General features: G+C 43.0%; 1 protein-coding gene across 3 annotated transcripts in view; it reads left to right on the top strand.

The window, feature by feature from the left end:
- The window catches only part of dnmt3bb.1 (DNA (cytosine-5-)-methyltransferase 3 beta, duplicate b.1), a 58,074-nt gene that overhangs the window by 37,614 nt on the left and 6,512 nt on the right, over positions 1–13,948 (top strand). For all 3 annotated transcript variants that reach the window (XM_076277531.1, XM_076277530.1, XM_076277532.1), the window contains 8 exons: positions 492–633; positions 4,610–4,732; positions 4,840–4,884; positions 4,988–5,067; positions 9,605–9,717; positions 10,047–10,230; positions 10,653–10,737; positions 11,970–12,115. In XM_076277531.1, the coding sequence (XP_076133646.1) occupies positions 492–633; positions 4,610–4,732; positions 4,840–4,884; positions 4,988–5,067; positions 9,605–9,717; positions 10,047–10,230; positions 10,653–10,737; positions 11,970–12,115 (918 nt within the window). The remainder of the gene's footprint in view (positions 1–491; positions 634–4,609; positions 4,733–4,839; positions 4,885–4,987; positions 5,068–9,604; positions 9,718–10,046; positions 10,231–10,652; positions 10,738–11,969; positions 12,116–13,948) is intronic.

Below are 13,948 nucleotides of genomic sequence, written 5' to 3'. Positions count from 1 at the left end.
AACTTCGTGGGAGAGTCCTAGGAATTCCCCAACGGTATTTGCCTTGTCAAGTTACAAATTGTACGACAACTGCAGGGGGGTAAAACCATGCCCAGACACATCACATTTCCTGGTTCTTGAGTGTTTTACCCTAAAGGTTCTGTCCCAGTCTCATGTGTTCATAAATTGCTTGTTTGCTTTCATCATGTGAGAAGCACCTGTAGCTTAGCAGGTGTTTGTTTGATAGCTTAGACCTGGTCTGCACTTTACTTCTCTCAACCTGTGTCAGTTCCCAGTGTCTCAATTACCATTCAGCTGCCAGTCTAGAAGCCAAGCCTGTCAGTCTGTGAGATTCTGTCGTCTGTATGCCTATCAGTCACTGAGATTCTGTTGTCTGTTTCCTGTCAGTTGCTGAGACTCTGTTATCACACTAGACTGTCTCAGTCTTATCTCATCGTGTCTCACCCCTTCCCTGTGTGTTTGCGTCTGTCTGTCTCTACCGTGGCTGGCAGGTGGCGAGCGCGCGTGCGGAGAAGACCTTCCCGCCCTGTGAGTCAGACATCCCGGAGGACCAGGTGAAGCCTATGCTGGACTGGGCCAACGGAGGCTTCCTGCCCAAGGGCCTGGAGGGCCTCAAGCCCACCGAAAACTCTGGTGAGTCAGAGTCAGAGTAGCAGTGGCACCAAAGCACAAGTCACAAGCACAACTGATGTTGATCCCTCTTCTCCTTCCCTTGACTTAACTTCGCTTGAACTGTCATTCTATTCTATGTAGTAGTACTACTGCTGCGCTGAGGGTTAGAAAAGGCCATGTGTGTGTACATTTTCTCGAGTCGCTTTAGTATTCCCATAAGTGAAAACCCACAGTAAAAAACTTGACCTAAACTGTGGTGAGTTTTAAGAAGACACATGGACCACATGATTTTTTGTATTATTTGTAAGGAGAATTCCGGCAATTGTTCACATAGATATCTGTTTCTTGAGGTCACCATTACTGTCTGCATGAAGGTTCTACCTAGCTCGAGTTGCTGCAGCCAACAGCTAGAGCTGCCAGCTGACAGCTAAACTCATGTTCATGCCTCCAGAGGGTAGCTCTGTAGCTGTCACTGTAGCTGTCTGTAGTTGTAGCTAACCTACACACTAGCCCTATGTGATGTAAAGACGTGGAAGTAGACCTAGGTGTGTGGTTGAAATGTGTGTGTCAGCTTGGCAGAGCTCCAGTGAGAGGTCCCTTACCTGTGACTCTCACTGTCCCGGTATAGCTCACTACCGACGCACCTCCTGAATAGTGTAGATGTAACCAGGCATCTACAAACGTAGATGTAAACAGGCAGTCTAAAAACTCGGATATAGACAGCAAATAGGAACTGTGCATCAACTCCTGCCAGTGTAAACACAGCCTAAATGTGAGCCCTGAAGGTGTGGACAGGTGTTTAATTTAACCTATTAGACACAGGTAGTGACATCACTGAAGCCCCGCCTGTAAGTCAGTGCTTTCCCTACCTAACCTATCCTAACAGGCACCAACAAAAAAAAGCAGAGAAAAACAAGCAGTTTTTTTTCCAGAGTTCTGGTGTGCGGGGTTGTATTGAAAACAATGGAATCTAATGTAATCGAACAAAGTGGAGAGTGCCACACTGATGTCGGCGCCATTGGGCGGAGGCCTTTAGGCGGGGATCACATTAGCCAGCGGCAAGCAGCAGGTTTCTTATTGTTCTCTATGGTTCAGCAGAGGAACGGTGGCAACGCTGGTGTAATTGAACTTGGTTCAACTCTCAAAGCGTATTCAATTGACAAACCGTTTGTGTTGCTTAGGAACGAGATAAAACTTATTATGGTCTAAGCGTTGCGTTACGTTTGCTGCTGCCGCTTGCCGCTGGCTGATGTGATCCTCGCCTTAGTGTTCATAAATAGCCTGATATAGCCTAACTGACTCTTCACACTGATGTGCTATTGAATTTAGTTGCTTTGACATCAGCATTAGGACAGATGGAGTGAAGGATAATGAATGTGGTGGTGCAATGGTAATGGTAGCAAAAGGTAAATGCCAAATCATCCAGTGAGCCATCCTAAGACAAGTGCCAAGTGCTGACAGACTATATTCTCAAACACTTTCGGGTAGAAGCTACATTCAGTAACTGTCTTGAACTCCAGGGTAGTTCAGTTTCCTTTCTCTCTCTCAATAGGCAAAAAAGTTTATGATGTATTAACTCATCCGAATGTTTCAGTAATTGGATGTCATTGCCCCATGGCGATTTCTACGAGACCAGGCATCACACAAACATCTGTGGGTGTGAAAACAAATATAGCTCCTGGGTCACCAGTGGGCTATACTATGAATCTCGATTAGTGGGTTAGCAAGGTATGTTGCGCTCAAAGCCAGGGTATGCTGTAACACGAAATTGGCTCTGTTTTAGCAACGCTGAATCACCATGGTGTCTTATGCTGTCAACCAAACCTGGTCGGGAGCAGGTTATGTGCTAAGTTATAGCGCAAATCATGTGAAGCTACGGCCCACTGACCAATCAATTATCTTGAAAAACAAAAAAGTTATCTCACGTGTAGGATTCTGTCATATATCTTACAGGTGGAGCTCCGCCTCTACAAACATTTTGGATATGCATTGCATGCGCTTTAAAGATGCCCTGCCACACATATTTTATTACTTTGTGGTAATGTCTGAAGTTCTACCATGGACTCTGTAACATTTTTTGTGGAAAACATGCCTTGGTTACCTTGTTTCAAGCCATTCTAGCGTGGTATTGAAAGCCTGCATGAAGACTCAGCTCGATTTGCGCCAGTTCTCATTAATATTCAACGAGCTAAGCTGCTTGACTCTGATTGGCTAACAGCTAGTAGGTTTCGTCCATAACATGACAGCCGTTATCAACTAATTTTAGCTTCATGGCATGAACTTAGCTTGGCTAGCGAGTGCTAGCATTGTCCAAATGTGCATAAATAAAACCTGCTAGGCTAGTGAGTTCATTAAACCTGTATAACATAGCACTTCCTTGAGTTGACAATAACGTTTTACTTACGGGCACTGGTCGTAGACTGCTGCGATGGTAGCCTACTGCTCCAGGCTTCAACAGTACCTTTTTGCAAAGCCTGTAGCATTGTTCCAAAAAATAAACTGAAGCCATTTGATCCTCAAGTCTGGGTTCTTGGGCAAAATGCATTGTTGAAGTTCTATTCGTGCATAGCGCACAAGTCCCTTGACATTCAGCCATCCTTGCATAGGCCTACTAAAACTGTCTCAACTGGGCGAACTCATGAATAGTAATGAGCTCATCAATTCCACGTCAATCTGAAGAGCTTTTGCAATTGGCCTAATTTCTCTGCTTATTTCTTTTCAGTGGCTAGAGCTGACAGAGGAGGTAGCTGTTTATTTTCACATTCACGACATAGCACAAACACATGGACCTAACATGTTAAAAAAAAATACAAGTAAAAACGGTTTTGTGTGGCAGGGCACCTTTAATAGTGTTGTGCGTGCAAATATCCCACTATGGATGTGCATACCATTCAAAAACTGATGACAATCGATTTATTTGATGTTATAGGTTAGACACTAAAAATGCCCGCAGTGTAGATTACGCTATCGCACATAAATCCGGAAGTAATTGTTTTTTAATATAGGCGGTCTTGTGCGTCTCCACGTTTCACGATTGGCTAACATCATCCCAACACCGAGAACACGCACAGATCTGAGCTGAAAGCCTAGTTTGACAAATATATCACATAATTGCTATCGTAGTATCACTTAACTTATACCCCTTTGTGAAGCCTCGATATGTCTAGATAGCCTAGATATGTCTAACGTGCTTCATAGTATACCCCACTGGTCCTCACATTCTCCCTTGGTGGCCCTGTACTTGTGTCTCTAAGACAAGGCACATCTGTATGAAGTACAGGAAAATGTTCCTGTTTTGATTTAAAACCTTATTAAGTATATTAAGTTATTTCACAACCACCAGAAAGTTAGAGGCAGATTATAGCAAAGTGTCATCACTCTCTAACGTCTAACCCATATCTTTGAATTATGAGATCTGTGATTCTGTGAAACCACAGCACGTGCCTCACAGATGTGTAGTCTGCTGCTATTTGTTAGTTACAATTTTGGGTATTGAAGTAGGTCGTAATGCTAAACTTCTGAAAAGGTTTATATAGCATAATGGAAACAGTCTGTCATCACTGCTGGGATTGTGGAGTTGGGATCTTTAAAGCCATCTGAAATGTACCCTTACAGCAATTTCCGGTTTCTAGCAAACAGTTGCCGCAAATTTGCATCAAAGTCATATTTTCACATGTAAATTAAGTTTCAGGCAAACAGTTGCGGTTAACTTTTGGCAAGGTTGCAGCAAATTTGCAGCAATGTCATATGCAAATTAGGTTTGTTACCAAAAATCCACTGAAAGTGTACTGGCAAATGTGGTGGCAAATTTCTGGCGAACAAACTTCTCATTGTTGCCAGAACTTTTCTGGAGGTTTGCCTCTAGCAGCCAACATTGGCAAACTTCTGACAATATTTTCTAGTGAACTCTTTGTCTCCCACAAACCACCCACAAGTTTGCTGCAAATATCTCTCTCTGTCTCTCACTCTCTCCCCTTCTCTCCTCTATCTGAACCAGAGAGCAGTCCTCTCACCTCTCATGTGCTGGACGTCAGCCTGTCCGACTACTTCCCCACGTCCAAGAGACCACGGATTAGCATGTGCAAGACCAAGACGGGCACGGAGGACGTCTACAGCAGAGGTCAGGAGGTTATCCGAGTTGCTGAAGTGCCGGTGCCGTTGTCAATGGTTTTCAAGTGTTTTCTCAGGTGCATATGTGCTTACCCTATCCTCCTGTTTTCATTTCAGAGCAAATGGTCCATGAAGTCTTGAAGAATTCCGGCAGCATCGAAGGTACGTAAGGAGCATCAAGTGCGAACATGCGATTATCTCTAAGGCATTTGTTGGTGCTCATGTGCAGAGATAGCAATAAAAAAACGATTTACCTCCATCTCAGATTTTTGCCTGTCCTGTGGGAAAATGCGAGTGGCAACTTTTCACCCGCTCTTTGAAGGAGGCCTGTGCCAGGCATGCAAGGTAAGGGCACTGCAGCCTGCTCTGCTCTCAATCAAATAATGATGATACAGTTCATTAATTAATTCTCTTACAGAGGTATGGTCTGTATTTGTATGTTTCTTGTTACTGAATTTATTATAATTTATTATTTATGTATATTGTTGTTGATATTGTTGTTATTACTATTATGCCTAATGTAGGCTTTTCAACTTTATTGGAAACTATTATTTTTTACTAATTTAGTGTTCATATACTGTTAGTCGCTTTTGACAAAGGCATCTGCCCAATACCATGACCATAACCATAGATGATTCTGCTGGGATCAGCACTTAAGTGTGGACAAACACGGGTCTCCATTTAAGGCAGATCAGTTAAGTGCAACACTCACTGGCGGCGTCTGACGCACGTCAACACCAAAGTTTAGAAAATTGTTTTATCTCTTAAGCGTAGGGATGTAACGATTACCGGTATAATGATAAACCGTGATAAAAATGTTGACGATAACAATTACCGTTTTCTTTTGAAATATCATAATTATCACGGTTGATTACCACGGTGTTGAAACCGTGTGTTTAATCCTTCCCAGCTTCATCCGAGCCTGCTTTTGACATACAGTAGGCCTGGTACAATGAAGCAAAATTGGTACCCTACTGATTCTGTTGGCTAATTGATGGTTTTAAATGCTATTTGGATTAGGCTACAACTGATTTTAAAAGGCGGAACATTTTCACCGCAAAACTTGCACTGTATCATTTAGCAACTGCGTCTTTTTATGTTCGCGTCCACATTAAATCCATTCCACTCACGTTATCAGAAGAACACAGTAGCCTAAAGTTTTATTTCGAACACTTAATTTGGTCTCACTCAGGGTAGGAATTTCACGGCAGCCACGTTGTTGCCCCTTGCCCTTTGGAAATCAGAGGTTTACAGGCCACGGTGGCCTTGGTGCCCTTCTTTCAATATTCTGCTTTGCATCTAATGTTAATTTTGTCACCTATTTTTAATTTAGTCTTAGTCTTAGTCTTGTGACAAAATGTCCTTTTTAGTCTTTGTCATATTTAGTCATTCAAATATAATTTTTGTAAGTCAAGTTTTAGTCGACTAAAAGTCTCGTCATTTTAGTCTAGTTTTAGTCAAAAGAAAACTAAAGGTATCTTAGTCTTAGTCAGTTTTAGTCAAAACATTTTAGTCTTCTTTTTTTATAACAAATTATTTCTGATTACCATTCGAGTCAAATAGTGTTTCACACATCTCAATTTTCCAACAATATTGTGTGTCCACAGGGCTACTCGTCTGTTATTATTACTCATTCTGATTTTTTGTCAGTCAGTATGTTTACATGCACAGGTAAGTCAAGCTAGTTATAGCTCGGCTGGGATTTGACCATAGACAGTAAAAGATTTGACTGGACCACTGTCATGATATTCATAGACCAGTGTTTCTCAAAGTGTGGTCCGGTCCACAGGGTTGCAGCAACAGCACGTAGACTAGCCTACAGGAAAGCTGTTGAGCATAAACTCATTCGGAATATTTTGATAACGTAACAGCTAGATATTCTGTCTTCTCATTTTGTAGACAAAAATGAAGAGAGATTTTATCTTAGTTTTTATTTCATGCAAAACATTTTAGTCTCGTCTTTTTTCGTCAACAATAATGCATCTTAAGATAGTCTTAGTCAGTGTCTCAGGACATTAATGGCGTCTCGTCATCGTCTCGTCTTAGTCATGAAAAAAAAGGTTGTTGACGAACATATTTCCTCTCGTCTCGTCTGACGAAATTAACACTATTTGCATCCTACTAATAGCGATTTTTATTTAGCCTATGGGCTGTCAAAATATTCACAGCACAAATTAATTTAGTCTTTTACGCAGTGGAGAAAGTGACAGCGCAAGAAAGAAAGTGCGTCTAAATTCACCCATTCTTCTCAGTTGAATTACTCGCGAAGTAGCCTACTCATCACACAGACATCACAAGTATCACATGGATGAGCTTTTTCTCAGCTTTTAAACAATGTTAGCCGCGAATTGCTGTGGTGAACGGTTCGCAAGAAAGTAAATAATATAATTCAATTTAATCATAAATTCTACTGAAGGTTTTGCGTCCATCTCCCTACCCATTCCTCTCGGTGCAATACTTCACGAACCTTTCGTTTAACACATGACAAACCATATATCAGAATAAACAGCAGACCTTACCGAAAACAAAGGTGTAAAGCAGTCCCCTGTACAGTTAGCCGTTCCAGAGTAATCCAGTTTTGAATTTGCAGTAAATTTCAACATGCATGGATGTCTCCAAATTTGGGCTTTAAGTTTTACAATGTGTTTAAATTGTTCCACATGATTTCATAACGGGCCAAATACAAAATAAATGTTACAAATATCGCCTAGATATCGGTAAATCAGAGGACAGCTGACTAAGAGTTTGTGAAAGTAGATCAGAAAAAGCTAAGCATGCATCTAGGCAATTTGAGTTTCTTAAAGCTGAACTGTGCTTAAATTGTTCAATACATGATTTCATAACAGGCCTAATATAAAATAAATGTTAAATATAGCCTAGATATCTGTAAATATTAGATGATCAGATGATTTGCAGTTCTATGTAATATGTCATGTTTCATGTTTTTGTAATGTTTCATACAGTGATGCAGGTCTACTGCAGTGAATAGGCTATACAACTTTGATCATTTTTATAGCCTACTACTGTATAGTTAACTTTGGCCTTGGTGCCCTAACATGTGGCCTTTGTGCCCTCCACCAAATATGCCCAACTGAAGGCCAAGTGGCCTTGCCCCCAGAATGGTGAAATTCCAAGCCTGGTCTCACTGATTGGGTCCAAATAGCAGTAATAGCAACCTCCAAGTAATGTTAGGGTAAGTTAAGCTATAAGCACATAGCCAATTAAACATGATTGGGACACTTTTTGAAAGTATTTCAGCTTGTGTAGGCCTATCAGTGCTTTCTGACCATATTGAACACACTTTTAAAAATACCGTGATAATACCGAAAACCGTGATAATTTTGGTCACTATAACCGTGAGGTTACATTTTCATACCGTTACATCCCTACTTAAGCGTCAAATCCATAGACGCACATGTTGCTGCCAGTGGGCGCTGGCCTTTATGCCCAGAGTAGAACAATCTACAACAATTTAGAAACCAGCTGTGGGTGAAAAATATTGCAATTAGATATATAACCATCTCTGGAGTAGTGTGTTTAATGTAGCTGAAGTGTGACGTGTTATAAGGAGGGATGACTCTGCATTAGGGCAGGATTGAACATGACTGCCTTGTGAGAAGGAGTCATTAGCACCAGGAGCGCCTGCAGGAATTAATGCTATGGTACGCACACCCATCACCCCCCCCCCAAAAAAAAACATTCACGCGTGGACAGTATTTTTCCTTTAGGTTCGTGCATACATAGCATAACAACATCCACATGCAATAATGCAACAACAACGTCTACAATTACCTATTCATTTGGGCAACTTTATACATCCCTATACAGGCTAAAGCTACCTTTAGTTGTGTTATAGCTACTGTAACGTCTGGCTTTAAACAGCTGTAATGCAGTCGTTCTGACAAGCACACCAATTGCTTAGCCAACCTTGTTCTTGCCCATCTTGAATAGCTCCTCTAGCTTTGCTGCCTCCATCCTTTCTGTTTTCGTTGTTTAAACTTGTGATATCCATGATGAGTATTGAGTTAGTGAATTAGCTCAACATTGTGTGCTGATAACCATATAGAAAGCCGAGTAAAAGAAAACAAGTAGCCTATGCGTGCCTGCGTGCGTATTCTCTCCTGCTCAAACATGTGTGCGCGTTAATTTTGATAAGTGTTCACTAACTTTACTTAATAGAAAATTGTAAATAGCCTGATGGCATGCAACTAATGGGATTCTGTGCATAGTTGGAAAGGTATGGTAGGCCAATATGGTGTGAATATACACACACACAGGTACATTTTCTCTCGTTGTTGAGTGATGGTACGCACAGTGCGTACGGACGTACACCTGCAGGCGCGCCTGATTAGCACATTACCACATCCTCTCTGGAGATCTATTTGTATGATGTCAACATTCAGGCAGATCAAAAATGTCATCATTTTTTTCACAGGTTGTCATTGAGTTGAGTTATTACTGTGTGCAAAATGAGACACCGTGTTTGGTTTGTGGTTACCAGTTAGAAGTTTGGTTTTGTGTGAAAAAGCTAAGAGGACGTTGCTCTTAGGCAGCGCCGGACAGAAACTTTAGCTTCCAGCCAGCATGCACAATGACTTATCTCTACTGGAATGTGTGACTTTCTGCTGGATGTACTGGATTTGTTAGACTCAAGTTGACAACTATAGGTTATTTCCATTTCTACGGTAGATTGTTTTCAAAGATTTCTGTTCTTTGTGTCTGTAAATTCTTTGTTGTTGATTAAGACCACTATGTATGTATGTATACCGTATGTACAGTATATGTATATATATATATATATATATATGTATATATGTAAAACAGTATTTAGGTTATAATGTCCATCCTCATCTCTGTCATGCTGTGTTTTGTGTGCTATCAGGATGTGTACCTGGAGATGTCCTACATGTACGATGACGACGGCTATCAGTCTTATTGTACAGTGTGTTGCGGAGGCAGGGAGGTTCTGCTCTGTGGAAACGCCAACTGCTGCAGGTGATGTCACTTCCCCTCCAACCATGGACCTGTCTTCCCGGCTCTATCGCCACAATAACATTCTTGTCTAGGGAGAGTGCTGTACTAAAAATGTGATGAACTGAATATTGTAACCATATATAATAACAGGAGTCTGATCCAGCAACTTCTCTGCAGTCCCATCATGAATTTAGTACAGGAAAAAGTCCTTGCATCAGTAGTGTAGATAAACAAAAATGGGCACTTAACCCTAAATTGCTCTAGAGAGACTGGCCCTGGATGAAAGTGTCAGCCAAATAAACAAATAGTAATAACCCTGTGTAAGACTGATTGTGTCTGTTCCGCCGCAGGTGTTTCTGTGTGGATTGCCTGGACATGCTGGTGGGTGCGGGCGCAGCTAACAGTGCGCGGGACCTGGACCCGTGGCGCTGCTACATGTGCCAGCCACTGCAGCAGTATGGCGTTCTCAAGCGGCGCCACGACTGGAGCCTCAAGCTGCAGGAGTTCTTCGTCAATGACAACGGACAGGAGTTTGTGAGTACTGACCCTTACTGAGGTTTTTTCATGTTAAAGGAGCTATGTGGGCTTCTGTAGGCTTCGAGTTGTCTTGAATGCCATAACCATAACCATTTGTGCTTCTATATCAATCAGACCTTCCTCAAAAAGAAATGCTATTGTTTGACAAGTGTCAAAGCAGCGGCCTTGCAGAACGTGCACTTAAATACCCAAACATAACCTGCTAACCTGAACATAACCTGAACAAAACCTACCCCCTACCAGATTAAGTTCAATGCCTATATTACCATAGTGACTTAAATAGTCTGACCATTTTGGAACTGAAAACCCAGGTTTACTGCTTATTCTGGGTTAACATACCCAGTTAAGCCAGTAAACCTGCTTTCTGGAATACCCGCCTGATGTCTTGTTGTGTGTGTTTGTGTGCGTGTGTGCTCTAGGAAAGTCCCAAAATCTACCCAGCAGTCCCAGCAGAACAGAGGCGCCCCATCCGTGTGCTGTCTCTTTTTGACGGAATTGCCACAGGTAAGAGAGGTTTCTGAGCTTGTATTTACAGTGTGTGGGTATGCGTGTGTGTGTGTGTGTGCATGTGTTTGTGTGTGTGCGTGCGTATGTTCAGTGAATTCGCGGCACCTACTGCATATTTTCCTACCATTTTCAAAAGTTGTTTTTTCTAATCCTGCCTCACCTGTTCTTTATCTGCCATTATTCCACTGCTTGGTTGAATTTCCCATTGTCCTACGTAATTTAGAACGACCATTAACCGTATGTTATCTGCACACCTATGAAGTAGATCCATTTTTTTGGCCGTATCACACTTGTATATTAATTCGCCGAACTCGTTGTGAAGTTTAAATGAACTGTCACGTTGCATCCGAGCTGTAAAATGCATACGTTCAGAACACTGCAACATTGTAGCATATGACGGAGGTGGCTTTTAGCTAGATGGATGACAGCAGGCTAAGTAAAATAGCGATGTTTCAAAGCTAAAGTTCATCAGAATCTTGGGATACGCCCGCTTGACAACGGGAGAGATAGAACTAACGACTGGCCTTTGGCCGTAGCAACCATCCATTTAGAACTAGTAACGGCAGTTTGTCCTGTGAGTTGAGAAATTAGTTGATATGTGTCGGAAGAAATTAGTTCTACAAACAAGACAGTTTTAGCGATTAAAACGTTTAAATTGTAAAAGGAAATGAACACAACGCAAGTGGCAACAGTGGAATAAGTGGGATAATGGACTTCACGGTGGTCTGTTCACAGAAGTTAATGCACTACGAGGTTTAAACGGCCCTCCGCTTCGCGTCGGGGCCGTTTTACAACCTCGACCGTGCATTAACCACAGACCACCGTGTCGTCCATTATCCCTTACTTGAATCTCAGGCCTCTCCCTTTCACCTGCATGCCCCCCCACCACCACCACCAACCCCCCCCCCCCCCCCCCCCCCCCCAAAAAAAAGAAAAACATTCCTATCAAAGCATAATTTCAAAGTTCTTTTATCTTTCATCCAAAGTGACTAAAAAAAATGAGGAATAACAAGAATAATGCAGAGGAAACCTTAAGTAGGTTAATATGTTAATACTATTACCAGAGGATGAGAGCAGAAGTACTAGTCGAAGTGTAGTCAAAGAAGAAAATGGTGAAAGAAGGAGGTAGAGGAGGAAATAAAAGAAAGTGCCTGGGAAGTGCATGTGTGAACATAACCTCTGACTCATCACCGTGTAAGCCTTTCCCTGTCTTTGCGTTGTCATAACAGGCTATTTGGTGCTGAGAGACCTAGGCTTCAAGGTGGACATGTACATAGCCTCTGAGGTCTGTGAGGACTCTATATCCGTGGGCGCCGTGCGCCATGAAGGAAAGATCCAATATGTCCACGATGTGCGCAACATCTCCAGGAAGGACGTAAGTGAGGCCCCACAATACTGAGCTGCATAATGGAATCGTTATGCAGAATGCACAATGCATAGAATCTGTGATTCTATGTGTGATCATCAACGACAGAGCACGGGCTGAAAGGGAAAAGGCCAAGAAAGGGAATACACAAAAGGATCTAATACACAATTAGCAAAATACTCACACTGCTGTCCGTACGTCTGTTATGGGGCTTGTGTTTAGCATAGTTCAGGTAAATCATTATCACTCCCCAAATGTCTGATTAGAACATGTGCAGAACCACTCCATCATTATGTCAGGTGTGGAGGATCCAGTGACGACTGGTGCCTATATGTCTGCCCTCGAGTCTCATTGTTTAAACACACATACACACACACACACACACACACACACACACACACACACACACACACACAGACACACACACACACACACACACATACACACACACACACACACACACATACACACACACACACACACACACACACACACACATTGACACAGACACACAGACAGGGAGAGAGCGCCAGACTAGTGTATTTACTCAGCGGTGCTTTAGGCTGTTCATACAGACGATGATAAGAGTGAATACTTCAGGTCGCCCTCACGGTCTCCAGCCTTTTGCAACTGTGCCCCAGTGCTCATGCACGCAGACACGTACACACACACATACACACACACTTGTGCTGGAACTCACACCTCGACACACTCACAATATGCCCTGGAATCTACATGCGTGCACACCACTGGCAGATATACTCACCGTCCTAATAATGCACCAGCACCAGACCATCCCCCACCCCCAGTGCTCCAGCTCCCCACCCTAACCCCCAGTGCTCCAGCCCCAGCTCCCCACCCTAACCCCCAGTGCTCCAGCCCCAGCTCCCCACCCTAACCCCCAGTGCTCCAGCTCCCCACCCCAACCCCCAGTGCTCCAGCTCCAGCTCCCCACCCTAACCCCCAGTGCTCCAGCCCCAGCTTCTATTCTATTAAATGGTAACTGTGGACTGAGAATGTCACATTTGAGTAACTGTGGACTGAGAATGTCACATCTGAGTAAAAACTGACTACCAGTTTGTAATGAAGCATTAGCATTGTGTTTTACACAAACATATATCATAGCAACAGGTAGAGGTTCAACATTATTGTTTATGCCACAGATTTAATGAGACACAAATAGGACAGAGCTGCTAATAAACTTTGGACAAAAGTGTCTGCTAAATTCCATAACCATAACCATAAACAGTTTATGGTTATTTCATTTACTGTTAATGGACGCAGCCATCTTAGATATTCAAACTCAGGGTACTTGGGGTTCAAATGAGCTGACAAAAGAAATCCGATTTCTGGGGACATTCCATTTGCAACTTCCTGGTCTTAACTAAACATCTGGGTAAAACGACTTACGAGTACAAATGGCAGGCAACATTAGTCTCCACCCTAACCCCAGTGCTCCATCTCCAGCTGTAGGTTTGCTTTTGTGTCGGCAAGTGACGATATTGAGGAGCTAGAGCACGGGGTGGAGGCTAGGGTAGGGTAAATCCCCAGGACTCACTCAGCCATTCAGCCTTTGTGTGGGGCCTGCAAGGGGACTGAGAAAGAGGGGCTGGAGGTAGGGGGGCTTGGATGCTAGCTACCTCTTCAAATCAGAGGCCCCTGCGCACGCACACACACACACACACACACACACACACACACACACACACACACACACACACACACACACCCCTCCCCTGTCCTCCATTTGCTCCCCCCACCCCCTTCTGGGCTGTGAAGAGTGAGGAAGGGAGGGAGATGGGCTGGATGTGTGTGTGTGTGGGGGGGGGGTCTGGTTGGTGT

This window comes from Alosa pseudoharengus, unplaced genomic scaffold, assembly GCF_046254945.1.
Source record: "Alosa pseudoharengus isolate Yale_2024_CS ecotype anadromous, Long Island Sound unplaced genomic scaffold, YU_APseudo_1.1 YU_APseudo_1.1_scf_9, whole genome shotgun sequence".
In the NCBI taxonomy this organism is placed as follows: Eukaryota; Metazoa; Chordata; class Actinopteri; order Clupeiformes; family Clupeidae; genus Alosa; species Alosa pseudoharengus.
The sequence above is the reverse complement of the archived record's forward strand: the minus strand, read 5'-3'. Positions and strand labels throughout refer to the sequence as shown.